At 32.2% G+C, this 14915-nt stretch overlaps 1 protein-coding gene across 1 annotated transcript in view; it reads left to right on the forward strand.

Annotated features, from left to right (window-relative positions):
• Window positions 1–14915, forward strand: part of EYS (eyes shut homolog) — a 1534343-nt gene that overhangs the window by 525975 nt on the left and 993453 nt on the right. The window contains exon 16 of the mRNA XM_041742712.1: window positions 11258–11403. Within this exon, the coding sequence (XP_041598646.1) occupies window positions 11258–11403 (146 nt within the window). The remainder of the gene's footprint in view (window positions 1–11257; window positions 11404–14915) is intronic.

Here is a 14915-nt window from a genome sequence, read left to right on the forward strand (position 1 = left end):
AATTTAAGATTAAAAAAATGCTATCAACCAAATAGAAAATAGGATTAGTAACTAGAAATTAAGCTCACAGAAAACATGCAGAGAAGCATGGGGCATTAACTGGTGTTCCTAATTTTCCCTGCATGGGACTTAGGAGACAGCTCAAAGTCAGAGACTTGAATGAAATGAATAGTAAAATCAAAATGATCTTACAAATCTAAATGAAGGTATTTCACATCAGTTAATTATATGGTTTCTAAAGACCAGTTTTCCAAGTTCCAGTTTGAGATCTCAAAGAGTTAGAGGAGGAAGTCAGCCAAAATCCCCTCTACTTAAAAGAGAACCCTCATGGTAGATTCATGAACACAAGAACTATGAGTTCATCTACAGAGAACTGATTTGATTATAAAGTTGATGTTGACTGGTCAATCTAGCTGATGACATCAAAGTGTTTATCAAACCGAGAATATCCTAAAAAGCTTTACGCAAAATAACCAAATACTAATGGTGAACAATCTGGCAATCAACATGCTGAAGAATTTTTATAAATATTAATCCTCAAGCTTGGCTCACATATAGGAAAAACTGCTGCCAATACAGTATACTGACTGAGCCATGACTGAACTAGCCTCTTCCTGATAAGAAATAAATGTTGGGGGTTTCTGGATGTGACTTTTGACTACTTGATTAGTGTTGAAACACCTGGTGCCATCAGCTTTATCCAGAGGCCCTTCCCAGAAACTGGAAATGTAAGAAAGGAAATGGAGGTAACTATTCAGAGATATCCTTTGACGATGATTGTATAATAAACAGGAAATATTTAGAATCCCACAGCAATTTCTTTCTGGATAAAAAAGAAATGGCAGCTGCTCTGAAAGGGAGTTTGGCAGATTTTTGCAAAACTTACAATATGATCCAAAAATCACACTACTTGGTTTTTACCCAAATGAGTTAAAACTTAGGTCCACTCGTGTGATCCTGGAGACCTGGGAACGAGTCCTGCGTTGGGCTCCCTGCATGGAGCCTGCTCCTCCCTCTGCCTGTGTCTCTACCTCTCTCTTTCTCTGTGTCTCTCATGAATAAATAAATAAAATCTTAAAAAAAAAAAGAACACTCAGATGTTCATAGCAGCGTTATTCATAATTGCCAGCACTTGGAAGCAACCAAGATGGCTATCAGTAAGTGAAAGGGTAAATAAGTTGTGGTATGTGCAGACAATGGAATATCATGCAGCACTAAAAAGAAAGCGAGCTATCAGGCCATGAAGACTTGTGGAGGAATCTTAAATACATATTACTAAATGAAAGAAGCCAATCTATAAAAGCATACATAGAGTATGATTCCAACTATATAACAATCTGAAAAGGGCAAAACATTGGGAATAATAAAGAGATTGTAGTTCCAGGAATTAGAGAGTAAGGAGGGATAAATAGGTGGATCTCAACGGATATTTAGGGCAATAAAGCTATTATGTATGATATTATAATGATGGACACATGCCATTATACATTTGTCAAAATGCATAGAATGTACAACCAAGAGTGTATGCTAATATTAACTATGGACTTTAAATGATAATGATATGTCAGTGTAGGTTCATCAGTCATAATACAAGGTACCACTGGTGGGAAATACTGATAGTGGGTGATGGTTTGAATATAAAGTGGCACTATATGGGAACTCGGCACTTTCTTCTTAATTTTGCTGTGAACATTAATCTAGAAAAATAAAGTCCATTTTAAAAATACCATCAACATAGCAGCCTTTTCTTTTTTAAATCTGTATTTGGACAGAGCCTCACAAGCTTCCTCTGGCTGATGTTTGAGGCAATAAACTGTTGGTGATAATTGAATAGAAGCCCACAGAAAAATGAACTAAGTATTGGCTCAAATCAGTTTAAACTTAAGAGTACATAACAAAACATAGCAAAGAACAGGAAGAAGCAATTTAAGAGGAAGAAAAATAAATGATTAGTAAACACATAATTAGGAAACCTGAAATAAAATGAGATATTTTATGTCCTCCTAAAGTGAATTTTATCTACTGCTCATAAGAGGATGAAGAACTATCTTTAGGAAATTGCTATAAACCTCATGTGTATACCTAGAGAAAATCTTGAATGTAAAAGGAGATATGGATACGTTTGTGGCATGTTTACAATGGTGAACATTTAGAAACAATCTAAATAAATAAAAATGTGATATACTAATAAACAGAAAACTATTATGTACTGTAAATAAAATGATAGGATTATATATCACTTGAGTGTTTATTGAAATATATAATTGAACTGAAAAGAAACTATCAGAATAACATATATACATATAAAATACTATTTAGTAAAATATTATGTAAGAAACTGACAAACCATTTCCCAAATTGGCTATACAATTTTGCATTCCCACCACCAGTGAACAAGAGCTCCTTTTGCTTCACTTGGTATTCTTATGAGTACTTGGTATTGTCGCTATTCTGGATTTTGGCTATTCTAAAAAGTGTGTAGTGATATCTTATTGTTTTGATTTGCATTTCCCTTGTGACATATGATGTGGAACATCTCTTTATATGCTTATTTGACATCAGTAGAGCTTCTTTGGTGAGCTTTTAAGAGCATGAGCCTATTTTTTTTAATTGGATTGCTTATTTTCTTGTTGAATTTTAAATATTTGTATATTTTGGATAATAATTATTTGTTTTATATGTCTTTTGCAAATATCTTCTTCCTGTCTGGCTTTTCTTGTCATTTTCCTGACATCATCTTTGACAGAACAGAAATTTTAATGTGAATTAAGCCTATCTTATCAATTCTTTCTTTCATGGATCATACCCTGATGTCATATCTAAAAAGACAACCAGACCCAAAATCAACAAGACTTCCTCCTTTCTTTGAAGAATTCTTATAATTTTGCATTTTTCATCGAGCATTTTTTCCATTTTGAGTTAATTTATACAAGGATTTTAAGATGTGTGTCTAGATTTTTTTTTTTTAATTTTTCAATGTGGATATCCAGTTGTTCCAACACCACATATTGAAAAAAACCACCATTTCTCCATTGAATTGCTTTTGACCCTTCGTCAAATATCAGTTGACAGTATTTATGTGGGTATATTTCTGAGCTCCCTATTCTGTTTCATTGATCTATTTCTTTATTCTTTTGATAATACCACACTGTTTTGATTACTGTCGGTTTTTAATAAGTCTTAAAGTCAGGCAATGTCAGCCCTTTAACTTTGTTTTCCAATATTGAATTCTGAGTCTTTTGCATCTCTGTATAATCTTTAGAATTGTTTCATTAATATCCACAAAATAACTTGCTAGGATTTTGATGGGATTTCATTGAACCTAGAGATCAAGTGGGGAAGAACTGACATCTGGACAATATAGCGTTCCTTTTTTTTTCTTTTGACAATATAGTGTTCCTATCCATGAACATGTAGTATCTCTCCATTTAATTTTTCTTTGATTTCATTCATGAGAGTTTTGTAGTTTTCCTTATATGAATTATGTACATATATTAATAGATTTGTACATAGTTATTTTATTTTGGATATATTAATATAATATTTAATGAAATTTTAAAAGGTGTTTTGAAGAATGCACATTAATCTAAGAATAGTGATTTCCTCCCAGTGGAAAGGAATGAAAAGTGAATCTCTATGTATACAAAGGGTTTTCAAAGACAGGTTTTATACATTTTCCTTAAAACTATTCAGCAACATGGAAAAACATTGAGATGTGTTAAATATGGATGATGGGTATATGGGTGTTGATTATTCTATTCTCAGAAAATTACTTTAAGTTGTTATAAGAAAAGCCATTTTCAATGCATTAAAACCTTGCAAAGGCAAACAAAATCATCAACACTTGAAAAATAAGTAATCACATTTTCATATCCCATCTGTTTTCCAAGAATATGTTTTTGGATATAAAGTACCTTTTTTAGTGTGCTTTTAGCATATTGATATTAACTTACCATTAAAAATATTTGAGATAATCTAACAAGTCATTTAAAACCAACTGCTGTATGTTTAGCACTAATTAAACTATGGACACAAAAGAAAAATAGTAAAAATATATAATGTACTTTATTATCACATCTATATTTTTTAATCTGTTCTATTCTCTCCTTTGGTTATTGAAACTGAAAACTGCAACAATTAATACTTAATCCTAATGAACATTCTTTAAAGATGAATTCCTTGAGATATGACAGCATTTTGATGACAGCCCCAGTTCAACTACAAACTATTGCAACACTGGACACTACAATCGACATTTTCTGACATTTGGAACATATGTTATCTTTTAGAACTAATGTCTTTTTAAGCCTCAGTCATCAGTTTACTTAGATCACTGATAATAATATTGAACTATGAAAAATTTACAGTTGAGAAAGCATTCATCAGAACAATTACAATAGCAGTGTCTGGTTCATTCAGAGAATATAGAAGAAGAAAAATTTCCAGTTGGCTGATGTAATTATCACACACAAATCATTATCAACAAGAATATTGTGACCAATTGGTGTGTGATGTTCATGAGTTTAGCAGTTCTTTAGCATTTCAAAGTTGGAAATGACTGGTTAATGTACATTTAATTAAGAGACAAAAATCCGTACATCTTCTATAAATTGCCTAAAAAACAGTTACTAATCCAAATGGTTTACATTCTACTGGACACTTTCCCATAACCCTGTTGTTTCCACATCCATGTTTAGTAAAAGTATAATAATGACATAATAAAGACTATTTGAAAGATAATCACTGGGATCCCTGGGTGGCGTAGTGGTTTGGCGCCAGCCTTTGGCCCAAAGCGCGATCCTGGAGACCCGGGATCGAATCCCACGTCGGGCTCCCGGTGCATGGAGCCTGCTTCTTCCTCTGCCTATGTCTCTGCCTCTCTCTCTCTCTCTCTCTGTGACTATCATAAAAAAAAAAAAAAAAAAAAAAAAAAAAAAAAAAAAAAAGAAAGAAAGATAATCACTCTGTAGAGCAAATGTAGGAAAATGCTAGTTAACTTTTCCTTCATCCTTTGGCTTGAGATACAGAGAATATACAGCACCTTAAAGTACACCATCTTAAAGATGCTAAGTTAAAACAAAAAAATAAATAAACTACACATATCATAGTGTGTTAAATATTCTCTTAGATTAATATTAAATTTGGTAGTTTTTCCATGTGCAGATTTTACAAATATTGTTTACTTTTCATTATCTATGTTTGTATACTTAAGTGTGGTTTTATCCATTAAAAAATATAATAGAATAGATAGTGAGTTTTATGTATCTTATAACTGCTTAAAATTTTTAAATATTATCCACAGGATTTATTTAACTTTAACTTCTTCAAAAATTTTAGTGTGAAAAAAAAATCTTAGTGTGTGAATCCTTATCCACATTACAAATGAAAATAGATTTATTGATTAAGAAATTTAATATTTATTATTATTAGTCATTTATTGATTAAGAAATATCATTATTATCAAGAACTATGGTTCAGGAATGCAGTATAGAATTACAAGAAAGATGTAGAAATTGAATTAAAATGTATTATAAATTATCTCAAAAGTTGAATAGCTATAATATAGGCTAACATGTTCTAATCATCAAGTTTCTCCAGCAACTGTCTGAAGTTTTAGTTTAGAATTTTGGATTCTAGGTTTTTATAAAATGACCTTTTGGAAGAAATATATATGAAATCTTAATATTATAAGCAATTTTAAAATTAAAACCCTCAAAAATTAAATTAAAACTCATTAACTATTTATATATCAGAGTGTGTCATATGATTTCATCAATATAGGTATATTTTAAAATAACAGCTTTCTAGAAGCATAAACACAAATTCTCTACTTATTAACTTCTTTCTCATCTGAAATAAGATAAAACAAGATAAAAGAATAATGTTAAGAATAATGTAAAGCAGGGGCTCATTTTAGAGCTACATGCCTCTGTGATTATCTTGCATATTTCCAAATCCTTTCATTAGGGCAATGCCAGTTTATGTAAAATAAAGTTACTGGTGTTTACCACTACTTTTTTTCAATGTACTGAACTTTATTTAGAAGTCACCTGTTAAAATGCATTGTAGTTTTGGAAAAGTATCTTGAAAACCTATCTGGAAAATTTTAGGTCACTATCGAATTAAAGGAAATTTGAAGAAAAAGTGTTCAAAAATTTGACAACCTATTTAAATTTAATTCCACTAAAAGTTTTGAAATAAAGCCTTGAATTTAATTTAGAAATTTCCATTTTATCAAAAATATATTATAAATTTCATGGTCTTAATTCTTGCTTCAAGACAAGATATTTTTAGGGCAGCCCCAGTGGTGCAGTGGTTTAGTGCCGCCTGCAGCCTGGGGTGTGATCCTGGAGACCCAGGATCAAGTCCCACGTCGGGCTTCTTGCATGGAGCCTGCTTCTCCCTCTGCCTGTGTCTCTGTCTCTCTCTCTCTCTCTGAATAAATAAATAAATAAATAAATAAATAAATAAATAAATAAATCTTTAAAAAAAAAGACAAGATATTTTAATATATGCATCTTTGTGTTTTAAAAGTTATTAGAACAGAGTTTCATCAAAAGAAGGTAATGTTTTAGAGACTTACACAATTCAATATTGTTATAAGATTAACTAGGTCACTGAAGACATTAATAAAAATCAAGGTTCACTTTTACTTTTTCTCTATAGCTTAGGTAGATTTCCTCTGCATAATGTAGAGACAGGGCCCTTAGCAGCTAATAATGGAAGGAAAAATACACCAAAGCTGAAGGGGTTGTATATTTTAGTTGGAGGCCAGTAGGAGGAGGAATCTGGTGAAATTCCTTTCAGACATGCCTCATGTGCTTTGATTGTTTTAATGGTTTGAAGGGCCAGGGTAGGTGCAGAGAGAACAGGTTGAGAATGTGCTGCACTTGCCTGCCTCTCTTATTTGAGAAGGAGAGGAGGTGTGTGGACATGGGCAGGAAAGAGAGAAAAGGAGGTGGGAGGAGGAAAGGAGAGAGTACATGTATATTTTAAGTCTTCTGGGAAAGACTGGACACAGAGATTCAAGGTAGATGCTCTGTTCTGGAATAAAGATTTGATTTTCATGGAAATTTGCCCTAATATTATATAATAAATGAATATAATGTTTAGTAAAATTATAAAAGGATCCAAGAAACTAAAACTCATGAGGTAACTAGAATTGGAAAATGAGCAAATGAGAATTCTGGGTAGTTGAGAAAATCTGAATCTTTTCATACATCCTCAAGATGACTGTACAAACAAAAAAAAAATAAAAGTAAAAGAAAAGCTCCTACTCTCACCACAAGAAGACAAAGTATACGAAAAATTTCATGTAACTGATGGAACGAGTAAATAATATGTTTAAAATAATGAAAACAAGGCTTCTCATTGTTACAAAAAGAACTGCAAATATAGAAATCAACTAGACTAAAATGAACCCTGTTATGTTAAACTAGAATTGAGATGTTAGTATGAACTCATATTTTATATGTATGTGTTTATAATACACATGTATACATACATACACAAAACTATATATAAATATGGACATATATGTACCAAATGTATATACAGAAACACAGTTATATACATACGACTATATGTATGCATATATATAAATACACATACACATAGAAATTATCTTGGTTTCTAAATAACGTTCTACATTTAAAGGAGTCAGAGCTCCAAGGAGAAATGGCTGAATCCAGATCTAGAAAAGGAAATGTATATGAGAAACCTGGAACATTTAATGCTATAAAATAAGAGAACATTCAAAGAATGAGGGAGATATCAAAAGGATATAGGAGAAAGCTTCAAGAGACAAATTGAGCTTGAAATAAATAAAAATAGTTATATATTTGACCCACTGAATAAAATAAAAAGTCATAAATCCATTTAGATGCAAATAAAATTGAATTAACTAGTTGAAAGGAAAAGTCAGTCTTTTTTTTTTAATTAAAGATTATTTATTTGACAGATTATTTGTCAAATTGAAGATAATTTATTTATTTGACAGAGAGAGAGAGAGCACAAGGAGGGGGAGCAGCAGAGGAAGAGAAGCAGGCTCCTGGCTGAGCAAGGAGCCCAACGTGGGGTTCAATCTCAGGACCCTGGGATCATGACCCAAGCAGAAGGCAGATGCTTAACCAACTGAGCCACCCAGGCACCCCAGAAAGGCCCATCTTAATAGCTAAATCTCATCTAGTAAATGTGGAGCAAATGAGGAGTTAGAAAAGCACTATTTGGCAAAGACTATAAGGGATGACAGATTTAGTTAAGAATCATCCATGGAGAATATCTCCTATTTTAAGTTGGTTGAATTCTCCAGATTCTAAGTACTGATTTGATCATGAAACCACTCAGGAACTTTTTCATAATTACAGAAAACATAATCTGGGTGGCAAAAGGCAAGGGATATGGATATTCCCTTGTTTTCAAAAAGAGATAAAGAGAGGAAAGAGACACAGTGAGAGAGAGAAGTTATAAATTTAATGAATAAATTTCTGTTTATAATAGACAGAAAAATCAATGACCATTATTATAATTTTATCATTGAGAGGAAAGATGTAGCAAAATAATTTCTAATATTCAAACTTCCAGAGTAAAGAATAGATTTTATAATTTCTGGAAGTATGATAAAGCTGCCCTAAGTATCTGCAGCAGATGTATAAATTGAGAGCAGAGCCCTTATCTGATATATTTTGTAGTAATCTATCATTTTCAAATCTATCAGTATGAAAAAATTATTTCTTGGACACACCTTTTAGTGCTACGACTGAAAACACTATCTGACTCCTACCTACTCTCTGATCCCTCACAATCATTATTGATTCACTGGAAACACACAATAACAATCAATGAGAGTATCATTAACAAACATATCTTGATCTTAAGCATTTAAAAGAATCATTCCATTATTTGGACTATACTGCAAGATACTAGAGAGAAAGTGGAGATGGAAAAAAAGTTTTGCTATTTGAACACAAATTCAAGATTCATAGTAATTGGATCACTCTAAAAAGGGATTTTGGTCAATATCCTAGTCACATGGCATTTTGAAGCCTTCTGTCCAACTGATACAAAAGCCCCACTTTTTCTTGACTAACCAGCAAAGCCTTACCTGTCACCTTCTCTAGCATTTAGCTCTGTTGTAGGACTTCACACCTGTCTCAATTGGCATATATTTACTGTAATGTTTACATGTGAAAGTCCCTAACTTCTCCAAGAGAATTTTAAAAAATAAGCTGAAGCCTTATTACATTTAATCTGGGTACTTGACTGACATCTGGCATTTAATCAGTTAATATGTGGTGCATGAGTAAAAGAGGAACATGGGCATGTTAGATTTCCATTGATTATGTTTTTGTAATTACAATTATAGTTGAAACTGAATTTAATTAGAAAGAGTTTTCCTCAAAAACTCAGAATAAAAATATTTCAAAAGCATTACAAGAAAATCTGGTAAAGCAGTTTTATTTAGATTTCTACAAAAAGAGAAAGAAAAAAAACTATATAGAACTTGTTTTTCTAAATCCATTTTCTCTCAATTTAATTTTTTCTATAGGAATTAGTTTTATGCCTTCATTAATATTTTTCTATGAATACAAAAAAGATTAAATTATTGCTTTCTTTTCTTAACATTATTTATTGGACTATCATAGGTTATTTGGTGGTCGTTTTACAGATTTTTTTTTTTTTTTGCATATATATGACTAAAGCTAGTTACAATTCCATCTCAGGAGAATTAGTCTTCTATCTTCTGGCAAATAGCTATGGACTGACTAGATGTTGAGATAAAATATGTTCAGCACAATATCCAGGAATAGACCAAAAATAAATTCAGGGTGAGTCTGCCACATGGTTATATAGATTGTTGCTACAGCCTACACTATAAAGGAAAGAATCAAGGGCTCTTTGAGACAGGATCTGTATCAATAAAAAGAAATTCACATAGGAGCAAGAAATATTTCTAAATTAAAGTGCAGAGGACATACCTGAACTCAGTAAGTCAGATTCATCAGAGGCTGATGTTAAGATGAAGAGGGGAGAGTTGGATATTGAAAGGAAGTTCAGTTGAAATTTCTGGAAACCTTTCTCAGTGGCAAGGCTCTTGGGAATCACTTCTATTAAGTGCATGATACTTTGAACCTGACATCTAGCCATTGAATTATGTCCAATTTCTCCAACATCTGTCAATATAATTAAGCAGTAATGATATTGTTTTTGCTAAAACGATCTTTTAACCAGAAGGTTTTCTTTTATTTTATTTTATTTTTATTTTTATTTTTTAAAGATTTTTTTTTTTTTTTTTTATTCATGAGAGACATAGAGAGAGAGAGGCAGAGACACAGGCAGAGGGAGAAGCAGGCTCCATGCAGGGAGCCCGATGTGGGACTTGATCCTGGGTCTCCAGGATCACACCCTGGGCTGAAGGCGGCACTAAACCACTGAGCCACTGGGGCTGCCCCAGAAGGTTTTCAATATCAAAAATATAATTTAATCCACGGATAGAATAATCTTCGAATTTTTAACACAGGATATAATTAAATATTTACATTTATATAATAATAAAATATACATTACAGAATTAAGCTCAATAGAATTTATCAAAGATATTATTTATCCAGATACATTCATTAAAAAACAATTCTCACATAAAGAACATCAAGGGAAAAATATCTAAAGGTTGTTAATGAAATCATTGAGATAACATGTCCTCATGTTGATCTGCAAACTGGGTCTTGGCAGTCAGGAGGCACTTCATTCTCTCCCTTGTCTTTGGAATGTATGTTCTGTCCACTATTCCCAATTAGGAACAACTTCAGTAACAAAGTCTTGAGAGATTAATGTATTAGTGAGATTATCTGGATTACATACATGACAACCTCATTAATACCTCTATATAAACTTTTAAAATTTGGGGAGCAGGTATGATAATCTACTTGTTTTGTAGGTGCCTAAGACAAGCGTGGAATGAAAGTTCCTTTGCTTATTAAACCTGTCACTGACCAATTTGGAGTGGATTGCCTCTTTCTTCTGATTTTCCTTGCCTTGTATCTGCAGGGACCAGTTTCAAATTTCACTTGGGGAACTTTCAAGGTTGTGAACCAATAAAGGTCAATTATAATTTCTCCAAGGAAAAAAAATGAAGAGAAAATATTACCATTTATTTAAATTAAAAGGCTAAAATTTAATATATACATATGAGTTATGTATATAATGCAATGCTTTTTTGTCATTACATGTGACTTCTCATTTTCTGACTTTTCTCTAGATTTATGTGCAATTGTGAAACAGTGTACTCTGGATCTTTGTGTGAATTGGATATGAGTGAATGTGAAATCTCACCTTGCCTAGATGAAGAAGATTGTGTCAGCAGAATTGTTGGATACAACTGCCTCTGTGCTCCTGGTTACACAGGTAAACCTTTATCTGCCCTGTCTGTATTAACATATTGCTATCTATAAATTAATGGCAATCGTATACTTACTCTCCAGAACCCGAAATAACCTGACATGTGCAGGTAGGACAGGAAGTGCAAGAGACTCTTTGTCTCTTATTTAAAAAAATAAAAACAAAAATTATGCATTTTAATTTATCATTTGCTAACATCTAAGAAATATATGGATTGTATTTGGAGGTATTTTACACTTTTATGCTTTTTTAATTGAAACATCTGAATTATGTTTATATTGTTATAATACAAAGAAGTATCAGTATATGAATAATCTAAGAGAAAATATACTGTCATATCAATTATAATAAATGTCATTAAAATACAATAAACTTAGCTCTTTTAAATATACTTATATGCCAGAAATCAGGAAACCATTGTAAATTTAAAGTTCTAGGAGAAAAATACAATTTGGTTGGAGTTAGCTATCTTAATATCAACTATTCTACAGCATAAATGCTATCCAAATATAAAGGCAAAAGTCACCAAGAACTATGGAAAGGAAAATGGATTAACCCTCTAAACCTCTGCTAAGAAACTACATTTATGAAATACAAAAAGCTGTATTATTTTCATATACTAATATTAATTAAATGAATCCAGGAAAAATTATTGAAATCTTAAGTTTCAATTTATTAACTGGCTGAATTTTACACCACTGGGCTCCTTTGGGTTCCTTTCTTGAGGGAAACTAGTTAAGTGTGCCTAATGTTACATTCTATATTCGCAGGAGTAAAAAAAAACACTAGAAAAATAGAAATAAGATTGGAAAGCAAAATTGGTAAAAAAAAAAAAATATATATATATATATAGAAGTATTTCCATCTGATAAGTCATCAAAGGTATGAAAAAGTTAAGGACCCGAACAAAGAATATACACGAGTCTTTCCTGAGGAATCCTGATGGTATCAGAGGTTTCCTTGGTAACAATTGTTACATGCACAAAAGTCTCTGCTTAAATTAAAAAAGAAAATTAAACCCTTATCTACATATTTTGTTATGTAAATAGGAGGCAATAAATTTTAGCCACAAAACAGTATCCTTTCTAAGTGTCCTGTTGCCCATCATATTCCAAATTATTGGAATTTTTATTTGGGACCATAGATACTACCTAGCAATGCCACTCACCACGCTGTTGTTTTCTGCTGCTTATTGCTTGCTAACAGTGTTAAAACAAGAAATGACACACTGAGCTCAATATGACTGAGAAACATATTTAGTAAAATTATTTGATGTCACACATTGATCCGATATTTTAGATTCATTGTAAAGTTTGAAGGATTAACATGTTCTTTATTTTCACAATGTCTCAATTTTTATTGAAAGCTAATGTGCTTAGTGTTGTTTCAAAATTTAAGATCGATTTGCCAATTAGACACCCCTGTGGAGAAGTTGAGTACACAGTTGGCTGTGTGACATAGTCTGGAATGGAAATGTAAATTTTGAGAGTCATCAGATACGCAACTATAATACTGGATAGGATCACAAATAAATGAATGTAGATAGAATAGAGAAAAGGACAAAAGACTAAGCCCAGGGACATTGCAATATTTAGGGGTCCATGAGAGGAAGAAGAACCTACCTATGGAGAAAATTGAGGAGAGCAGTCAGTGATACAGGAAGAAAAACAAGGAGAAATGGAGTGCAGAAAGCCATATAAATTCTTTCAAGTAGAGAGAATGATCAAGTGTCAAATATTATTATTAGGTCAAATAAAATAAGGACTCAGTACTGACCATTGGAGATGTAATGCAAATGTCATTAGTGACATTGTCAAGGAAGCAGTTTGGCTGGAGTGGAGGGCGCAAAAGTCTGTTTGAAGTAGATTTAAGAGAGAATGTGAGAGAATTATATTGCTGAGAGTGAATATGCATCATTTATTAAAGGAAGATATTTATGTATTTAAGACAGAAGCAAGAAATGGGGTAGTAGCTTGAGGAAGGACAGAGATTTAAAATAAAAGGCTTTTTCTCACTTACATGCTTACTAAATGACAGACTCCTGTGTGAAGAATAGAGTGCAGTTTCTGCAGCAGCAGAGAGATACATCAGGAGGCTTTTAGAATTACAGTTGGCTCTTGAACAATATGAGGATTAGGGACACCGACTCCCTTGCATTCGAAAATCCACATATGATTTTTGACTCTTCCAAAATATTACTAATAGCCCACTGTTGACCAGAAGCTTCACCAATAATAAAAACAGTTAATTAACACATGTTTTGTATATTGTACTCTATACTGTAGTTTTGCAATAAAGTAAGCTAGGGAAATAAAATGTTATCAAGAAAATCATAAAGAAGACAAAGTACATTTACAGTACTGTATTTACTTTTTAAAATTTGTGCTTAAGGTGACCCATCCATTTCAAAACTCTGTTGTTCAAGGATCAGCTGTAGTTTAAGTGACAGATTAGATCAATATTGCATAGGAGAGATGGTGAGACATGCCTACATACAGCATATCTTACAAGCTCAATAAATGTTCATGAATAGATGAACAATAACAATATATAAATATTAAGATGTATCTCTAAACTAATCATTGATTAATCAAACTGGTTTCTATTCCATCTTTGATGAAAAAATCTTTAACTCCCTCTCATTGATTCATTGGGTTCTGAAATATTCTTTATTTACTTTCACATTGGGGATTCAAGCTGTTCTGCAGTGATGCTCTCATAAAGATACATACACAAAGCATATATTATGTAATTGATTAATGGGAAGGCCAGTTATGATTCCATGGGCTTCCATTAAGTCTCTAAATGTGAATTTGGCCTATTTTCCAAGTAAAATGTGTACTTTGTTCAGCAAATTATGGGGTTTTCTTTTGTTAATTATTGTAGGCTTCTCCTATTAAAAGGAATGCACTTTCTTAATTTCAAGAATTATTGGAAAGTTACAAACGTCCACCTAATTTGTCATTGTAAAAATGGATTTTCACACTTGCTTAGATGGTCTAGTATGAGCCTTCAGGTGAACTTAATAAGCAGTGTTTGGGGTAGCCAACATGTCTCTATAGATAGTCAACTCTGACTTGTTCAGCTGTCATTTCAGGCCAAGTGTATCAGAGACTGGCAACTTGCCCCCACTGTTTCCTGAAAGGGTTGGGGGATTTAATTTTCATACTTCTACTAGAAAGCTATGACCATAAAAACAGTTCATTCAGTTATATCTCTCCTTAATATAGATATATCTAGGAGACATTATAACATGATACCAGTAAATTACACCATTTAATTGCCATAAAGAAAAATTGTATAGGAAAATGATTTATGAGGTCTGGAATAAGGTTAGGAGTTATGAAAGCAAACTTAAATAGAGCAGCCTGGGAGGTCCATGGAAAAACTTTTTTGGTTTAAGATTGACATGCCTTTTGGTACACACATACATACATGTATAGATAAAGTGGTAGATTGAGAGAGACAAATGAAGAACCAAAATTACACTTAATAACCTATAAAGATGATATATTTTC

This window comes from Vulpes lagopus, chromosome 1 (assembly GCF_018345385.1).
Source record: "Vulpes lagopus strain Blue_001 chromosome 1, ASM1834538v1, whole genome shotgun sequence".
Taxonomy (NCBI): Eukaryota; Metazoa; Chordata; class Mammalia; order Carnivora; family Canidae; genus Vulpes; species Vulpes lagopus.